The following is a 20,572-nucleotide window of genomic DNA, read 5'->3' as shown; positions in this document are numbered from 1 at the left end:
CAGAATAGAAGACTTTCATATATCCTATTTAGAAAAATATAATACCTGCAGTTTCTTACATATTAAATTTTAATTCTGTATGCAGAAGATAAAAGTAAGAATGAAAATAAATGTTATTTCAGGTGTCCAATTGGTGATGGTGTAATTTTACATTATGTTTTGCAATTAGCTTAGTTTTTATCTTGGTGCTATTTTTAATTAAGAGTTTGTTTTTCCACGAAGTTTAATGTTGTTGGCTATTGTTCAGATAGTCTACTGCATAAATAGCGGATATTAAAAACACAAAATCGGTTCATAGTTAATATCTCAAAACATTTGTTAATTTCAGTACGTATTGTAATTCCACTTTTGAATAAATATTATTCAATACATTGAGGACTGAAAACATGAGCTGCATTCGTTTCTTACCTGTTAAAACTATTTATATATTTGTGTCTTAAAAAAAATTGACCTACTAGATTATAGATTCATGAAATATTTGACATACTTTTTTTGTCTGTGATAGTAGCAGAGATTAAGGGATGAACAGATGGTGTGTTGAGCTAGAAGATCAGAGGAAATGGTATACATAGTGCTTAAAAAAATGAAAAAAGTAGAAATTTGAAATAAATAAATGGACAGATCACACAGCCTTTTATAAGAAACATGAATGTAGATGTGAGCTCCTGGGAATACCCTCTATTTCAGGATATAGTCATTACTTTTACATTTCTTTTTTAGTGCAAATTCTTCTTGCTGAACATTGGTTATATTTGAGATTGTCTGAGGATTCCAGATATTTATACTAAAATTTCATTTATTTACCAAAAAAAATTAATTGACCCAGAGCTTCCTACTTATTCACATTGTTAGACAGTGTAGACATGTTTATTATTGCTGCTCTTCTATTAACTCTCCCATTTCCCTCTTATTGTTTGTCAGAATTCATTACCTCTTGTCCTAAATTAGATGCCAGTTGTGCAATGAACTGTGTGTGGGTGGATCCTTGTGCAGCACCCCAGTGAAGTGAGTTGGGCTCTGTATGGTTGCAGGGGTCTGCCTGCACACAGCCCACTGTAAGATTCATTCTCAGAGCTCATGCCACCTGGTGTGTTTGTATAGGGCCCAGCATATTGTGGTTCCAGTACTCACTGACTGGGATCTTTGAGCAATATTGTAATGTAAATAGTATACACACACACGCAATTTGCCGAAGGAACACTATTAATATTCCAAAGTCAAGCACTCAAGTGTTAGGAAATGCCAGAATTAAGGTTGCCTGTGCAACCTTAATTTGGCCCTCTTATGTGTATGCATTATAATAGTCTTTAATTACATAATCACATACTATTTTATCCACAGCTGACCCTGGCCTTCCCCTTTGGCTCTTCATCTGATCTCGATTTCCCCTATCCTCCTGCTGTCTCCTAGGGCTGCCCGGAGCATTCAGGGGGCCTGGGGCAAAGCAATTTCAGGGGCCCCTTCCATAAAAAAAAAAAGTTGCAATACTATAGAAATACTATATTCTTATGGGGCCCCTGCAGGGCCTGGGGCAAATTGCCCCTCTCCCCACCCTCCCCTGGGCGGCCCTGCTGTCTCCTAGTCCCCATGCCGCTGTTTCCATTCCCTGCTCCCAGTCCCAATCTTTTTCCTTCTCACAACAGCCTCGAGCTCCAGGCTCCCTTCCCCAACCTCCTTGATCCAATTTACTCCTCCCCCCCCCACTCCAGATCTTGTCCCTTCCCTCTGCATTCAAACCAGGCAGCTTCTGCCTAAGCGCTTCCTGAGTGCCATCTGGGGCAGGGAGCAGGTGGTATCACTGAGGCACATTCCTGACAAAAAAGGCCATCCCCTGAACAACACCCAATTTTAAAGCATGGGGATGCTTGATCTTTTTCAAACTAACGGTTCTCAGAATTTTTTAGCATGGGCAAAAAAAATTTTCTCCTAGCCTCTTCCTTGGAAATGGCAAACGTTCTTTGAAATTTAAAACAAACAAACAAAATACATAAATAAATAAAATTGTGTGGCATGGACACCCGGCATGTAAAAATTTCAGACGATGTAATTAAAGTTTTTGGCAAAATGTTATAAGCAATTGAAAGCAGTGTCTTACGATGGGAAATATTGAACAACCTTAACAATAAGTTGTGCTGCCAGCTCTCTCTGTACTATCTAACATAAGCCCTGGGAATTTCCTAGTGAAGGAAAAGGCCAAAGCATAATTGAAATGATTACAGAAAATTCAGACCTGTCACACAGAATGTTTTAATATTTTCATTTGTGCCAGCTTACGCTTGCAGTTTTGAATGTTGAATTATTATATTTAGAAAATCAATGGGAAAAAAACCTAGACTAATTTTTTTTAAATCAACACTTTAAAAAATAGATCTGATTTTCAAATTTGCTGAGGCCATGGGAGCTGCTGGGTGCTCAACACTTATGAAAATTAGCCCACCTATTTAGTTGCCTAAAATGGACTTCCAAGTCTAACTTTAGGCCTCTGTTCTTGAAAATCTATGTGAAGATTTAACGGTATGAGTGCAAGAGTTGTTAGCAGGGCACTGGTGTAGCACATCCTTTTATGATACAGGTATTTGGAATATGGTATCTGCCACTGGAAGAACTGCCAGAAGGATGTCCCTGTCATCCAGCGAAGTGGGTATTCACCCACGAAAGCTCATGCTCCAATATGTTTGTTAGTCTATAAGGTGCCACAGAACTCTTTACCCCTATCATAACTGTTACTGCAGGAGGTGCAGAGGTAATGGTGGAGTTGTTCAGGAGGTAGCTGTAAGATGTTACAACTCCTTCAAGAGTTACAATTAATCCAGACAAATTTTCTGTACATATATTATGCGCCTTCAGTTCCCACTTCATAGAGTGAAACAGTAATACATAATAAGTTAGTATATTTCATCTATTTAAATAAAAGGTAACGTTAATGCTTTTCCAACCTCTGCTTTCTTATACTGGAAGATGTAGGGTAGTGCAGGAGAAAGGAGGTTATTATGTAATGCACCTTAGATAAAGCTAGGTATTGGAGTATTCTGAGATGTTTTAGGAATGAGTTGTTAGGTTACTTTCCTGGGACTATAAGAATTCTGTGTCTGTGTGTTTGTTTACTCGTTAAATATTTGTCTTCAATTAACTTGTCTTGATCCATAGAAATTCTCCTTGTAAGCGTATGGAAGTGTATATTAGAGGAGTTTGTGTTTGCATCCATTTAGTTCTGTCTTGTTGATTTTTTTTTTTTTTTATGCTAGTTAAAAACCATGTGTTAGCACGGTCACTGGCTCTTGCTATGAAGCAGTGAGTCACTCTAGTGTCTCAAATCATGCATTAACTCTTACAAGCCAACATCCCGTTAGGAGAGTTGTATTTGAGTTTTAAGCCTCTTTTCCAAACCAAAACCTATCTTGACATAATTCTTTCTGTCTGACCCAGACTAAAGCAATGCTGCGTGCTCCCTCTGGTGGCTCCCTGATGTGTTACATAAGAATCAATTTTTAGGATTATGTTGATAAGACTGAAAATGTTGATGCACCAATGGACAAGTACAGTGGCACCATGGTTTCAAACTTAATTTAAACTAAACATAAACCCTCTTCATAGTAGCTCAATGTGCTACCTTTGAACTGTCTGTTTACCTTAAACTTATGTTTGTAGCAGTTTACCTGTGATTCAAGTTAACTGACATTGGAAGAGATTTTGCATGGGGCAGCTTTTTCTGAAATATGAATCTGAAAATCTGTGTTGTCAGTAACCGTTTGTGTTGGAGAATGTGTGAGATCCCGCAGACAGAGGCCTTTAATAATCAATTATTTGTTCCTGTAATATGTGCAGCATTATGAGATTGCTTCATTGGTTCCATTTCGTTGTGTTTCTGAGATGATGTAAATGTGTGTGTTAGGGATTTGTGTATGTTTTCTGAGCACTTAATTCATAACCAGAGACAAGAGTGAAAACTTAACTTCCCCAGCTCTTTCCTCTTGCAGTCGCAATGTTTTACTTCTGGTGGTAATGCTCTCTACAGTTACATGGCACCAAAGGGCTTAGCGTAAGTCCATAATTGGCCTGTTTCCTTGTGAGTATGAACAGTGTGAAAATACAAAGTACTCACTAAAGGAAATACATTAGATAGAAATGGCAAGTGGGGGATAGATTGGGAGTGGCAGAAGAGAACATAATCAGGAGAGAAGATGGAGGCTAGATTAAAGCAGTCCAACTTTAGCCACACTCCATTTTTTCCTCCATCCTTCCATCCACTGTTCTCATCTATTTCCCTTCAGAAGAGAAAATTGGGGGGCTAAGTGCCTGTAGATGTCTGACTGGGCCATTAAACCATTTACCAGGGCGTTTTAGGCCAGGAAGTAGAGCACATTTAATCTGAAAGCATAAAAAATTTAGTTAATGGTGGCTGTGGCCAGTATGAATCATCCTGAGAGGTAAAATAGTCTTTATTCATATTGTGTCAGCTACCTTCATATGTTTGTTGTGTTGCTTGCAACAGTTAGCAAACTCTAGATGTGTTTGATACAGGAGCTAAACAGGCAAAACAAATGATAGTCTCATTGCATTCCCAGGAGAACACTGTTTTTTTGCCTTGCAAGGTGGGTGTTTTGCATAGACTGCGACTGTGGTTTGCATATGCATTAAATAGACAATTCTGGCAGATGATTTCTTCATTTCTGATTTACTGATTAGAGAGTCACCGCACTGGCTGTGGAAAGAGAACCTTAATTTGGGTGGGTAATAAGGCTAAATGTAAACGCGTACATCTAAGAACAAAAAATGTAGGCCATACAAGATGGGACACTCTATTTTGGGTAATAGTAACACTGAAAAAGATGTGGGTGTCATGGTGAATAATCAACTGAATATGAGCTCCCAATTTGACACTCTGGCCAAAAGGGCTAATGTAGTCCTGGGATGAATAAACGGGAATCTCGTGAAGGAGCAAAGAGATTATTTTACCTCTGTATTTGGCACTAGTGCTACTGCTGTTGGAATTCTGTGTCCAGTTCTGGTGCCTGCAATTCAAGAAAGATGCAGATAAATTGCAGAGGGTTCAGAGGAGAGCCACAAGGATGATTAGAGCAGAGGTCGGCAACCTTTCAGAAGTGCTGTGTCGAATCTTCATTTATTCACTCTGATTTAAGGTTTTGCGTGCCAGTAATACATTTTAACGTTTTTAGAAGGTCTCTTTCTATAAGGCTATAATATATAACTAAACTATTGTTGTATGTCAAGTAAATAAGATTTTTAAAATGTATAAGAAACTTAATTTAAAATTAAATTAAAATGTAGAGCCCCCTGGACTGGTGACCAGGACCTGGGCAGTGTGAGTGCCACTGAAAATTAGCTCGCATGCCGCCTTCGGCACACGTGCCATAGTTTGCCTACCCCTGGATTAAAGGATTAGAAGACATACCTTATAGTAATAGACTCAATAGTCAAATAAACTAGTTAGCTTAACAAAAAGAAGGATCAAGGGTGACTTGATCACAATTTATAAGTGCCAAACTAGGGAAGAGATATTTGACAATGGGCTTTTCAGTAGGGTAGAGAAAGATTTAACACGATCCAATGGCTGGACGCTGAAGCTAGACAAATTCAGATTGAAAATAAAGGCATACATTTATAACAGTGAGGGTAATTAACCATTGGAGCAATGGTGATGGGGGAGTCTCCATTGATGACAATTTTAAAATCAAGACTGTATGTTTTGCTAAAAGATCTGTTCTAGGATTTATTTTGGGAAAGGTCTACTAGATAATCACGAGTGGTCCCCTTTGATCTTAGAAGCAATGAAAGCTGGCTTAGTGGTCATCAGACTTTACATGAGGCCACCAGAAACGTACAAATGAAGTCCAATGTACTTGCAGATATACTTGTAAATGCATCATGTTTTGATTGCATTGTTACTTGAATATGGAAGTGATTCCCTCTTCTAAGGTTTAAAACTTGCCTTGTCTCTTCAGTGACTGAGCACAAAAATAAGGTATGGTTTGTGGCAGGTGGGGTGAGAAGTGTCTTGAGACATCTGCATAATAGATGCTGTCCTAGTGTTACTTGTCTTGTCTTGTTTGATATGTCCCCAAAATAACAGTAAATTATAAAAAAGCATAAAATCCAGTTGCTGGAAATTTTTTTTTGCATAGAAATTCAGTAGCAGCCTAGACAACTGAACTGAGAAAGGGATGATCTGGAGAGAGAGTATTGTCAGGGTGTAGGGAATCACTGATTTACATAAGTGAAGAGCTATGCAGAGAAACAGAATGAAGAAGAGGTATTCTGGAAAGAAGAAATGCGAAATATATTTTCTTAAATCTCAGTGGAAACACTGCAATTAAGAAAAATTGTTACGCCTCAACAGAAACGTTGTTCCTGGGGGAGATGAGGGTGAAAGGATGTAACTTCAGTTCAGAATGTTCTGAAAATACTAAAGCTAGCTCAGCTGTATCTGAGATTTTTAGGTGGGGAGGGGAAGAGATGAGGACTCTGTTAGGTCTTTCCAATATAGCTTCCTCTTAATTTACTGAAAGGCTAGAGTTTGTTTCAAAAGTCCCTTTCTTTCTTACAGTATCTTAAATGGTTTCCAGAGCACTGAATGAGTAGTGCAGCGACTGTGCAAGCAAAAGGCACGGTCGTTCTGTGCTCATTGCTGGCTTGCCCTCCATCCAGGACATTAAAGACTCTTATTTAGAAAAGGAGTGCTGCTAGGATGCTAAGGTATTTGACTGTCTTCCAAAAGTGTCTTGGGATTGTTTAACTTCCACATGGATGGGCAGTTAGGACCTTGGTTTAATACCTCATCTGAAGGATGATACAAATAACTCTCCTGAGCAAAACGAGTTTTAATCATATCCAAATAAATACAGAAATTACATAGTGTCTTGTAGATAAAAAACGTCCATTTCTTTATAAATAGCATTGAAGCCCTGGCATGTTATATGGTTTGACAAATGTATGTCCTTGGTTTAAATGCCAATTTTAATGATTGATACTGTGCCTTTCTCCACTCCCTTTTTGTCACCATCTGTCCTGCAGAAAGCTGCATTCCTTGCTCTCCCTAGGCATCTTTCAGATATGGAAGCCAACTTGATCTTTAGAAATTAGATCGGCTGCTGACGGTGTCCTAGGATAATGTCATACCTGGCAACAGTGGACACAGCAGTGTTAGTAGCCGGTGAGAATGTACTCAGTTGTGGTGTGTGTAACGGGCTATTTTGGAAGGAGTTGACCTGATGCCAGTATAGGAACATGGCAGGTGAAATGGTGCCTTCAAGGCAGGGACTAACCTGTTCAGAAAATACCCTGGGTGTGTATTTCCTTCAGCCGTGATCTCTCCCTGTGGTTTGTTCTGAGAGTAAAGCACCCAGCTATAGCTCTTAATTATCTAATTAACTAGCTGAGTGTATGTAAATATACCACAATTCTGGAGAACTAAGCAAAGTGCTTAAGTGCACCGTACTAACTGTGGCAAAGCTATAGGTTAATTTTGATGAATTTTCCTTAGAATTGTGACAGTTGAAACACCTAATTATGGGTCAAAGGAGAAATAAAAAGGTGTGTGTGGTGGGGGATTATAAGGCCTTCTTTGAGCTGTGCTGAAATGAGGGATGAAACATCACTTCATGATGTGTTTTTCTACAGACTATATAATCTTTTTTCTATTTTCATCATCTTTTATTGTTTGAATTTCACAGCATTTTACCTTTTTACCTTCTCTATTTGTGTAGGAATTAAATTCTGCTGTGGGTGTGCGTGTTCCTTTTGCCTCAAATAGGGTACATGACTAACTACTTCTAATCAGAGCTGAGTAACTTCTGTTTTGTTTTATTTTTTCTCTATCTTGGACTTAAATCTCCAAAAATTAGCTTAATGCCAGAGCAGCAGGATGATTTCTGGCAATGGCATGAAGTATCATGGGGAATTTTCCTAATCCACCATCTGCTGGAAACAATTACTTCTTTTTTGTAGCAGCATTAATGTCTTCTGCAGGGATGAGGATTCTGACAACTGCAGAAATTCTGTGAAACCAGAAGATCTGGCCAGCATTTGAAATAACTAAAAACTACAACCTCCAGCCTCCATGTTCAGGCAAAGGCCTTCCGTTAGTTTAACTTAAACATGCCTGTTAATTCATAAAGACCTGTTTTCCTTGCATTTGCCTGCCTGCCAGCCTGTGATTTATGTGCATAAAAGTTTTGAATAATAGAGGTTTAAAATAGACTTATTGTCTCCCTTTGTGTTAATTACAAGTAGTGAGACTTACAAATCTGTTCCTTTTTCCTTCTGGCAAGTGCACCATTCACAAGTGGCAAAACTGAATAGAAGTTAACTTGAGCAGCTATAATTTGTATCCAAAACAACTGATTTGCCATTTCACAGAAGTGTCTAGGGATTTTAGTTTAGCTGATAGCTAAAATCTCTATAAGGTAGCAATATTATTGACTTGATATACCATGGATTTTCCATTGTTCTTTTTACCTATTATGTCATCCCCATTCTCAGTAAAGACAGTTGTTTTTTGTTAACTGAAGTCTGTGATCGGACCATGCAGCTTAGTACGTGTACTGGGGAGGTGGCATATGGGGGAAGATGGTGACAGCTCAGAAATTAAGGAAATATGAGCCATTATTCTCAGGGTGTTAGGGGTAAATTCCTTGTTCTATAACAAAGCCCCAGCATCTTTCTAAGCAGGTCTAGGGTCAATTATTTTCATGCCATAATTAAGGTTAATATTTTGTCATGGTTATTTTTAGTAAAAGTCAGGGACAGGTCATGGGAAATAAGCAAATTGACTCTAAAAGTAGCTGGTGGGGAGGAAAGGGGGAGTAATGACAGCTGGAGCCCCATGAGGGGGGACTAAAAGCCCAAGTCCCACTGCCACAGGCGAGGGTGGGGGAACCATCCTGGCTCCAGCTACAGCCACTGGGGGAGGGGAAGGGAAGGGAGCACACAGCCCCGGCTGCAGGTGGAGCTTAGCACCAGCCTGAGTCCTGATGGTAGCTGAAGACAAACAAGTCACGGAGGTCCAGTGAAGTGATGGAATCCTCCATGATTAAATCGTATCCTGAGTTGTAAAGACTAGTTTGCAGCATGTGTCTGTGTTTTTAAGATAGGCTCCTACTAGTCAGCTGAAGCCCATCTCTTTCTTCATGGTTGGTTCACAATAGGAATGATTTTACTGAGGGACTGGATAGCCCAGGGAATTCCAAAGCTTTCACCTCTAGGATATTGCTTTAAATCTGACCAGGATGTCAGTTACCAAAATTTGATACCCTATATTGGCTTGATTGTTGTTTGTGGTCCAGATTTTAATGGCCAAGAGTTCATGTTATATTTCTCATGTTTAGATCCCCTTATTGGGCATCTCTGTGGAGAACTCAAGGATTAAACAGACCAGAGAGGATGAGCTAGTCTCCAGATTTGAGGGGCATTGATGAGGAGTGACATGAGAGAAGCTTGTCCTGCTGTTACCCATGCCATGCATACTACATGGCCAAAGGATTTCAGTATTCAGCAAATTTCAGCCAGCATAAAATTCACTTGAACATGTTCCCCTAAAGAGCCCATGTACTGAGGATGCCCAGTGCGTACATCCTTCCTTTAATGCATTAATTATCGTCGCTAAAGCTGTTTGGATGCTCTGTATTTACAAATCTATAAAGGACAAATCTCCTCTATCCTGTCCACTACCCCCAAATCCCTTCCTGTAGTTATTTAAAATATCTGTTTTTAAAAAGTAGTTATAACATGAGATACTTAAAAGATAAAGTTTAGGTTATTAGAGAAGTGCAGTAAATATGATCAGAGGTCCTAGGATTGGTTTGAGGATTAGTTCAGCTCCATCTAGGATGTAGGGAGATGACGTCCATCTTAGCTGAGGACAGCCTATTTGGATTGAGAACAATGGGAGGTGGCAGCCATTTGGGATAAAGGCAAGAAACTGTATGAATGATGCAGCAGCTCCTGAGATTGAATTAAAAACAAAAAAACCCAAAAAAATCTGAACCCTCTCCACAACTTTCCTAATGCGTCTTTTCTATGCTTCTCTGCAGCAGAGGTGGAAAGTTGTACTCAACTGTGTAGTGAGTGTGTAACATGGATGTACCTTCCCAAAGGGCTCTGCTGAGACCACCAAACTGATTTACACTCGTTGATTTAAACAAAATTAGAAACTTTGGTATATAAATATTGCAAAGGGCTAGTGTATTGCCTAACTCAGTGTGAAAAAAGTGAAATCCTTCAAAAGCCGTTACTCTTTGGTCATTAGGTTCACAGATTTGGATGGATCACTTTTAGAAGGGCCCCGCTTCATTTTTGTTTGTAGTTCAAGTTGTTGATAGCAAAGGCTCAGATTTTGTCACAGATATTTTCAGTAAAAATCAGACAGGTCACGGATAATAAACAAAAATTCACAGAAACCTGTGACCTATCTGTGATTTTTGCTACAAATATCCCCCTACTGCCTGCAGAGGCTAGAAGCTGTGGAGTCCCCCTGCTGCCCGCAGGCTAGGAGCTGCTGGGGGCTCACTGTCTGTTGACCGCTCCAGCCCTGGGGCAGAAAATGTCATGGAGGTCTCTGGAAGTCACAGATTCTGTGACCTTCTTGACATAATTGTAGCCTTATTGATAAGGCAATTTCCAGTCCTGTTCACTCAAGAAACCTCACACACATTTGGGTCCAGAGTTTTGGATGCTTGAAAAGGTGTTATAGACACACACAAGCTAGTGTTTGTGTCTCTACCTTTTTAAAAAAGACACTGGAAGGAAAACCTACACTTTCCATATAATCAGTTCTCTGAAAAATCTGCCATAGCACACCCCCTTAATTGTTAGTGCCATTGTAATTCTAACAACACACCTGGAATTACTGGTGCATAGTATTTCCATTTTACAAGATGGTGTCTGGACAGACAAATTGAAGGTAAAATGATACAGCTAGATTTGTCTATACTTGAAACACTGCAGCACTTCAGTATAGACCAGAGGTTGGCAACCTTCGGGACGCAGCCCATCAGTGTAAACCAGACCTTATGAACTCCTTCATAGCAGCAAAGAATCCTGTGGCACCTTATAGACTAATTGCTAGTGCCGATCACCACTTCACAGGATTCTTATTTTTACAGATCCAGACTAACACGGCTACCCCTCTGATACTTGACGTCCTTCATACCAGGCTTTGCCGTTCTTTTACCAAAATCCTGCACATGCTCATATGGCATCCTACTATGCTGCTTACCCTTCGTTTCTTTAAAAATTGATTTCCACAAAGGACCTGAAGTGAAGGAATCGAATAGTACATATGCAAACCCTATTCCCTGGCAGCTGCTGCAGGAATGCTGTTAGCTTAATGTATTCCGCCAGTGCACGACTAGCGTGAAGGCAGCACTGACACATCTGTTAACTCTACCAGTCTCTCTTTGTGACTCAGATTTGGTGGCCGATTGTTCCCAAACCAATCATAAGTTTTAGCAAGGTTGTCACTGTAGACCTAGGAACTTATTTCTTGTTTAGAGCAGTCTGGCATTGCTGACGTTGTTTTAGCTCATATGGTTGATGCAGAAAAAATTTGCTGTAATACAGTTGCTCTGGTGACTGATGTTCACTGCTCTGGACAGAAGTTGCAACTCAGGGGTATTTGTGGTCAATCCTGGGGAGACAGAGCTGCCTGTCTTCCTCCTGTCTGTCCCCTGCCTGTATTCTAACATTGACTTGCATGCTGCACCTGCTGGTACCTTTGCTCACCTTACAGCACACACTCCCCTGTCTCTCATTCACCCCACAAGAGAGCAGACGTTTCCTCTTTTAATTTAGGTGATTCTTTTGCATTTCTCCTTTGCTTCGGTAATACTCTCCTCCTCCCTTCAGCATAGCCTCTGTTCAGACGTAAGAGTTCTCGTGGAAGCAGTGTGGGGAGTACTGGGGACTGTAGCAGTAGATACTCTGAGCTCCATCTAAAGCAGTCAGTTGCCTTTCCTCTGTTCAGTTCTCAGCTATTTCCCCACTTTGTAGTTAGTGAGAGTGGGCTGCAAAAAAGATATTTTTTGTTAAACTTTTTTCTCAGGTAGCACAATAGTTCACAAGACTTATTTCTACAATACTTGATTCAAAGGTGGCAGAATCTTGTGGAGTAAGAATCCTGTGAAGTGGTGGTCAGCAGTTTAATTTGTGTGTCCCAGGTTGCTGTTTGTATTACTAAATATTGCAATACTACAAATGACACAGACTGCAAATGTACACTTGAACTGTTCACTCCTGACATAGCTATATCAGTGCCTTTACTACTTTAATCATTACTGATTATGGTGATGCATTCAGCCTTGGTAATTCGTAGCAGGTTGTTTTCAGATTTATTTTTCTGGATGGTTAAATCCTCTGATTGATGCCTTTTTCTTTTGATCTATCATCAAGGTTGCTGCAATTAACCCTAATCATCCACTTGCTCAGATGCCTTTGCCCCCATCAATGAAGAACTGCATTCAGCTGGCAGCATGTGAAGCCAATGAATTGCTACCTATGATCCCTGACCTGCCGGCTGACCTTTTCACATCATGCCTTACTACACCAATCAAAATTGCTCTGAGGTGGTAAGTGTCTCACCTGTTATGTGGGGAAAAAGCATGGTCTGCAAAGCTTGTCTGTTGAATTGATAGACTTGTTGATCCAGATATTTTATCCACAGTAAAGTTCCTCTGCAGTACTGAATTACAGGGATTTGAAGAGCACACTTGGGACAGCATCTTATTAGTCAAAGCCAAGAAGATGAAAATATTTGTATCTTGTTTATTACATTTTAGATTCCAGCTCGATACTTGGGTTTGCTCAGATTAAGGGATTTACTCTAGTGGAAATTAAAGGTATCTGCTTTTTCACAGGGCAGAAATACCATAAAAGACAATGCAACTTTATTTTGTAAGTTATCTTTCATACAAACTATATCCCAAATGTTGCGATAAATAGTACAGTAGGTTAATAGCACAGTGAAAGAAATTAAGAGTTAAAAATAAGAAATATATATTGAAATGACATAGAAAATTGAAGAGGCAGAGAAATACAAAAGCTTGGTCCAGACAGTAGCAACTGTACAAGAGCAAAGTTCTTGCACAACATTAGAGAGATGATGTGGTGGAACAAAGAAAATATCTGCACTGGACAAGTGCATCGTGCAGGGGACTTCTGTGAGAGCTCAGTGCCCTGTGAGTGCTGAATGCTCTGAATTAATCCACATGAACTGGGTACCCACCAAAGAACAGAAGGAGACCACCAAAGCTCATTTGATTCTCCGCTAAGGAGACCACCAAAGCTCATTTGATTCTCCGCTAAGGAGACCACCAAAGCTCATTTGGAGCTGCTGTGTAACAAGTAAAGAATTTTCTTTGTCTGGTTTTACTGTTCTAAGGAGGGGTACTGTATTACTATAAGGGATTAATTCAGATTTAGCTTCAGACTGCCACTCATTTACCCACTTGACGAACAATACTAGACCCATCCACTTTGAAGTCCCATCTCCAAACCCTGTTGAGTTCAATAGAGTATCCAGGGGTAGGATCACAGCTGGTCACTACAAGAGCACCCAAAGCCCAAGAAACAAGACTAAGAGCTTCTGAGGAAGACAAACATAACATTCTTAAGGAAAGGTGAGTGCCTTGTTGGGAGCTGCAGATGAGAAGTAGGTGTCACAGACAATGACCCCAGAGGCCAGGGGTCTGGAGCAAAGATGGACTTTCCTAGTGTGTCTGCCAATAGATGGCAAGCCTCTAGGTAAGGTACACGTGCATATAGGCCTTTTATTGTTTTAAAATCCTTTGTCTTATGCTCTGCTGTGTTCCTTTTGGTAAGATTAAGCTTTACTTCGTTTTAAGAATGCCAAAGCTCTCTGTATTAACCACTGGCCACCGCTTCTGAAGGGAAGACTTTAGGGTGCCAGGTCCAGTTGGGTCTGTTGAGTTGAGACACAGGATACTGTAGCTTGAGTTCCAGTCTAAGTGGGAAAACCACAGGTTTTCACCCCAGGACATGGGAAGGCAAGAAGCTGAACTCCCAAGGCTGTGACTTAGTGAAACCAGAAGAGGGGACAGAAGTGCCCCTAGCCAGGTGATTGACAAGGTGCTTGCAGATTGGATGACTGGGCTGTCTAGAAGCCTCACTACTTTACCTTCTCAGATACTGAAGTCTCGTGAATCCTGCCATCCTGGATCTGGTCTCCCACTGTCAAATTCAAAGGTTGCCTGTATATATTTTTCTCCGTAAAGGTGAAAAAGAATGTTATGTTGTGAAAAGTAAGTCTCTCTCTGTATATAAGGAAGCCCAGAGAGAAGCTACAGATTGTGAACAGAAGAATACAGTTCCAAAGAAATATTTTAAAATGGTATTGCTGTTAACAAATAATTGCTGTCCTGAACAAAAAGACACCTGGCATGGGGAGGAGGAGGTTTGGATTATACCACTTCAAAGTGAGGCATAGAATTTTGACTGTAAAAATACATATTCATTGATGCTAAACCCTGTACCCTCAGAAATACATTGATTTCTGTATTATAGTTGAGTGGTATTGGCATGCTCTGTATAAAACATACACAAACCTACAGTAAAAGAACATTATTAACATTGCAAGGTCAAGAATCTAGAAGTTAGGAAACACTCTACTTCATTGCATGTGGATTCAGAGGAGGATATGGTCCATATTCTGCAGAGAAGTTTGCTGTTAAAAGATTTGTGATTCTGCAGGTCAATAAATTTGGAAATTTGGAAGAGACATTAAAGCAATGTCTTAAAGCTTTAATGTGTATAGAGGATACGGGAAGGATACATAAAAGATGATGGTCTTTTGTGTGGAGCCTTTCGTTCTGAGCCTTTCAGAAACCATTCAGCCAGTTCCAGCACATATACTTACAGAGGCTATTTGCAGTTTTAGCCACTTCGGAGCTTTTAGTACACTTGAGTTATTAATGTAATTCAGCAAAATAAATTTGGGGTAAAAAATTTACAGTTTTTCCTTTTTTATTGGTTAGTGTGGGAAGAAAAATTGCTGCTTGCTGTACCTTAATGTCTTTATGCACCAGGGCTCCAAATGATTTCCATGACTTATCAAGAAATATAACCTACAAATCAACTGCAGAGTGGTTTTTCCCCTCCTTGTAGCTTTCTATTGTACTTCTGAGCATTCAGCGTGACCTCCTGTGTAACTTGTGTGTGTGTGAAAGTTACAGAGTGAGGTGCATGTTACCTGAATAGGGGTGTGCGCAGGATAAAACATACCTGAGGGCAAACTTGGATCATCTCCTCTACTGGAACCCAATGAGGTTGCAAAAATTCATCACATTTTCAGTTGCAAGTTCTTTGGGATCCAGTCTGATGCACACTGTGCCAATATATCAGGAGAGGACTGCCCTCCAGAGGTTCAATTATCCCTTCTTTCCCTGAGCTGGCTGGACTTCGGGAGCATTTTGGAAGCAGCATGCTCAGATCCATTTGAAAGCACCATGTTTTCTTGTCAAGAAGTTTCCCCTACCTGATAATATATTGTCTTAGGGTTGTTTCTGTGACATCTGCCATCCCAAAATGCACTACATACTATATATATAAGAACCACTTCGCCCACCGCTGAAATATTGTTATGATCATTAACAATTCAAACAACAAGTACCCAACAGTTTAGGACAGAGAGTAAACACTATGTAGGATGGAAACTGCAAGCATTATTTAACAAACAGGGTAACTTCCCAAATTCGGCAGGGCACCAGAGCAAACAGCTATAAAAGTGAACATGACACAGGGTTTTTTAATGACTACAAGTGGTAAGGGCCTTGCTTTTATATCCTCTGAAAGATGGTACTTCTGGCATCTTGGTGTCACCCCCAGCATGTTAAAAAACATGTTATAATAGCTTGAGTTAGACAGTGCATCAGTCTTTTCCTTGGAATGCTGTCTCTTTGTGCCACAACCATAATAATTTGTATGTGATTTAAATTTGTTTTGACAACATCTAATGTATGAGAGGTTAGCAAATAATACAGGGATGAGTATGAAAGCCTGAGTCAATAGCAAACAAACCATAACAATATTTAAATTTAGTTTCCATATTCAGTGTTTCAAACAGCATGTCATTGGGGGCATATTTCTATAGTTCAGAGAATACTTTGGGGACTGCAGCTGCAAGTGCATTTCATGGTATGCAAAACACATTCTTGAAGGCTCAATTTCTCCAAGCTGTATGGAGATTTCTGAATAGTTAACTTGTTTTGAATATGCGTGCAGTTGGGAGGGAACAGAGGGTAGGTGAAAGGAAAAGATAAGGCCTCGATCCATTAAGATTACTAAGTATGGTCTTTTAGTCTGCACATGCTGATTTTTAAATGAAAGATCTTTTCACAAATGTATTTTTTGCTCTGATTGCTTGAACAGAGACCTAAATCAGATTTTTGATGTATTTCCTCTTGTTATACTATGATTTTACTCTGTCTGTGCCCACTGCAAAGTGGTGGGATTTCTAGCAATGGAACAAGATAGAATATCTGTGTTAAACACAAGTAGCTTTGCCATTTTGCAAAATGGTGTTTGATACAGAATTTTTTTACCCCCTTGCTGACTGTGATCCACTGAAATCCCAAGAACCAGCAGCATTCACTTCCCAGGCAGCTTCCTCAGTGTGAATAGAATACCCACTGAAAAGAGCCCCCAGTATTCTTGTAAATAAAATAACTTATAACTCTTCCAGCTGGACCATCTCACGTGCATATCTTGGTCTGTCAGTGTCAGAATAAATTACCTTTGGGGTAGAGCTGGGTAAGATTTTTCTAACAAATGGTTTATTTGCCAAAAAATGAAGTTTTGGGTCAGCCAAAGCTATTCACTCAAAAAAAAAAAAAAATTCAGGCTAGATTCACAAAACCACTGGAGGATGAGCCACTGTTCCTGAGTAGCTCAGAGATTAGGGCACTCACTTAGGAGTGGGAGATGCAAGTTCAAATCCCTTCTCCAGAGCAGGGTTGTGAGATTTTTACCCCTCCTGGGAAGTGCCTGAAGCTGTTGGATGTTCTGGCATGGATTGTTCTCAGTCTCGCCTGTTGAAGTATTCTACTGTGTGTATAATAGTTGGATAGTCATTGGGCCAGAGAGAGAGAATGGCTTATAGTGAGTGGTTAGGGTACTTACATGGGATGTGAGAGATCCAAGTTCAAGTCCTTGCTCTAATGAACATTTAATTATTTATACAACGTGTAACCACTTTAAGAGGAGAGATGGAAAAATACCTACCCGAAAACAGCCACTAGTCTGGTAGCTCGGTCACTCCCTTGGGGATGGGAGAGACCTGAGTTCAGGTTCCTGCTCCAGAGTGAGGACTTGAACCTGAATCTCCCACATCCCAGCTGACTTCACTGGACTGCTAGGTACAAACATGCCACCTCCTCCTGTTCTGTGAAACTAGCCTGTCACTTCTGTTGCTTTCCATTTTTGGTGCCTGAAGTGAATATGTTTGATATGTGAATTGAAAATGATTTTGATTTATTTCTGTACCTTGGTTCTTAAGTTGGCTCCATGGTACTTGAAATGTTTTGCTTTAAAAAAGTATTTTAAATGCCCACCTAGTCCACCTAGAGCAGTGGTTCTCAGACTTTAATGCTGGTGCCCCCTTTCACATAGCAAGCCTCTGAGTGCGACTCCTCCTTATAAATTAAAAACACATTTATTTATATTTAACACCATTATAAACGCTGGAGGAAAAACGGGTATTGGGGTGGAGGCCGACTGGTCACGACCCGCTGAGGGGTCCCAACCCCCAGTTTGAGAACCCCTGACATAGAGGATGATAACCTATTACAGTCATTGGTATTAGACCAAGTGGCACATGTCTGTTCTGTGAATCTAATGGTCCCAACATTGCTGATGACCCATGTTAATGTCAAAATTATTCCATGTGGTGGAATTTCTGGTTTTTTCAGTGTGACTTTTTAAAAACTTAGGAAATTACACACACAAAACAAGTTAAAGGAACATTAAGCAACATTTTTGCAACAGCAAGTACTCAAAAGTTAAGAAATACCAAAATTAAAGATGCTTATGCATGTGGGGACTTCCTGAGGTTTACAGGGTGACTTCCCAGCTGTGGCTTTACAGTAGTGATCAGAGAGAGAGAGCGATTCTGAAATTGGGAGTTGTTTTTTCTGGATATTCTTAACTTATTCAAAGCATATTTGCACTGATACACAGGAAGGCCAACAGGGACACACAAAGACAGTTTTATGTGCGCACATACACCCAGAGTTGGAAGGAGTTCTGAGGTGTATCCTTTGTGACTGCATGTGTACTGTGAATCTGCCACAATGAACTGTTTTCTTAAAACTGCTTATGCGTGAAGTAATGTGCAGTGTTGATGTTGCAAGAGAAATTAATTATTATCTGTCAACCTATAGAATCAAAGTGCACTGTAAGGCTGGTCTTGGGAGCCAAACTACTGTGTTGTTAAGAGTTTCTGTCAGACTGAGGAATCAGAAAGTATTTGTTACTAGTACTCAGATATTCTGCAATAGTGACCAGAATGTGCTAGACATCGTACAGACCTATAGAAAGATGCATCTCCTGCCCTATAGGTTCACAGTCTAAAATGTCTTCATTCCCAATTTCAGCTATTTGAGCATGTGGTCTTAATAGTATGTAGGGCTTTTCCACTGGGACGTGGACTCTGAGTCCAAAGATGTAGTCAGAGAAAGTAGAGCAGCATACAGAGCTGAAGGAAAAGGGTCCGAAACGTAACCTGGACACTAATTTGACTGGACAGAAATGAGAGATCCCAGAGTGCTGGGTCAGGTAACCTTTTTTTTTCTTTTTTTGTCTCAAGAGCCCTCTTTTCATCTGTTTGAGTGCAGAAAGCTGTTAGGAGTCTGTTTCCATTCAGCACTCATGCTCTCTGTCCATGTTATCCACCCAGAAAGTGTGGTGGGTTGAGTCTCTTTCCCAGTGTCTGGTAACATCAGGAGAACAAGCTGGCTGAGTCTCGGTTCAGAAAAGGCTGATGGAATGTTGGGAGGTTGGAGTACATAACCAGAGGATATGGTAAAGCTATCCACCCCGTAAGGGCATGTGTCTGCCATTTGATGATTGTCAGACTCCCAATTCTGTGGAGGCTCTCAAGCTGGAGTTCCTTTGGTAGGAGAGAGTGGCTGGCATGGGGCTGTCCATGATGGTTCCTTGACTTTGGAATTCTTTCTCCCACTTCCATAATAGCCCAAATCTGTAGTCCTTTAGGAGGCGTCTCAAACCCTATCTATTGAAGAAGAGTTGAGGTTTCGGTGGAGTGTGGATTTTTATTTAGTGGGCATTAGGGTTTTACAAGAGCTTTGGATATGTGATCTTTTATAGACTGAAAGAGAAATAGCTAAGACTAAAGAAGACCACTTGCTAGGCAGCACCTGGACAGTAAAGCTCTCTGAATCGTAGTGTTGGAACAACCCCCAATTGTTTCTAAATGTATTTGGCCATGGGAAAGGAGAGCATAGCACTTGGAAGAACAGATCTTTGTCAGTAAAGGATGTTTTTTAGATAACTTGAACGTGGGCAGGGTTAGAAGGAATTAGTTTTATTGTTAAGACAATGGGCTAAAACTCTGAAGATCTGGACTTAGACTTCGTCTGTGACCTTGCCCTCTAGGTCACTTAATTTCCAGGGATGAGTTCCCCATTTGTAAGAAGTGAATGATTAATACTTCCCTACCTCGCAGGGGTGTTGTGAGGATAAATCCATAAATGCTCAGGAGGAGCTTCGATACTAAGGTAAATGGATGGATATAGATCAATTAATCTTTGGTAAGAAAGAATGTGATAAATACAGACAGCCCAGCTCTGAGTTTCATTTTGATATAGGGAAAAATCCAGTGGGATCTAAAGGGAAAGATAAATGAATGTCTACATTATTCAAATAAAATCTGTAAAATGCACTGGAGGTTTTTTGTTTGTGCCTTTTGATTCTTTTGGCCATATCTTACTTTCTCCAATCCTTCTTAAAAAATTTTTCACCTCTGTAAGAACCAGGATGAGCTGATTTCTTCTTTTACTAGCATTATGGAAGGAGAGTCAGGACTTGGTGTTGTGCCAGCATTCAAAGGTCTGCAGTAACATCAGATCTCTCTAATGTGGGCAGACTGATTTTGGAATTGATACACGTGAGGACACTTTGCATGGTTTAGCAGTATAAAATGCACATGAGCAGACTGTTGAACTCCTAAGTGATCCTGATCTCAGCCATGATTCCATAATTAGTATTTTCAAAGAGGGTCGACTCTGCTAAAGTTGTCGCTTCTGATTTAAAAAAAAAAAAAAGAAAAAAAAAGTTAGGTACTTTGTGCTGCTCTAACATTATTCTTCATTTCCCCTTCATTCAGTAGTGCAATAGAAATTGGTGAGCCGTTCTTCCCTTCTGTGAATTTATAGTACGAGGGATTTTTATAACTTGTATGAATGCAAAAGATGTTTGTTTCTGACCTTCCAGGAGAAATTGCTGGGAGTGATCCAGAAAACTTGCATGTGCCTTACCCAGGAAAACTGGCCCTTTCAGATACTGAGAGAGGTTACCTACTTAAGAG

General features: G+C 40.1%; 1 protein-coding gene across 2 annotated transcripts in view; it reads left to right on the top strand.

Moving 5' to 3' along the window:
- RPTOR (regulatory associated protein of MTOR complex 1) overlaps window positions 1-20,572 on the top strand; it is a 288,180-nt gene that overhangs the window by 120,219 nt on the left and 147,389 nt on the right. For both annotated transcript variants that reach the window (XM_030533961.1, XM_030533960.1), the window contains exon 6: window positions 12,406-12,581. In XM_030533961.1, coding sequence (XP_030389821.1) covers window positions 12,406-12,581 — 176 coding nt within the window. The remainder of the gene's footprint in view (window positions 1-12,405; window positions 12,582-20,572) is intronic.

The sequence above is a fragment of the Gopherus evgoodei genome, chromosome 15 (assembly GCF_007399415.2).
Source record: "Gopherus evgoodei ecotype Sinaloan lineage chromosome 15, rGopEvg1_v1.p, whole genome shotgun sequence".
NCBI lineage: Eukaryota > Metazoa > Chordata > Testudines > Testudinidae > Gopherus > Gopherus evgoodei.
The sequence above is the reverse complement of the archived record's forward strand: the minus strand, read 5'-3'. Positions and strand labels throughout refer to the sequence as shown.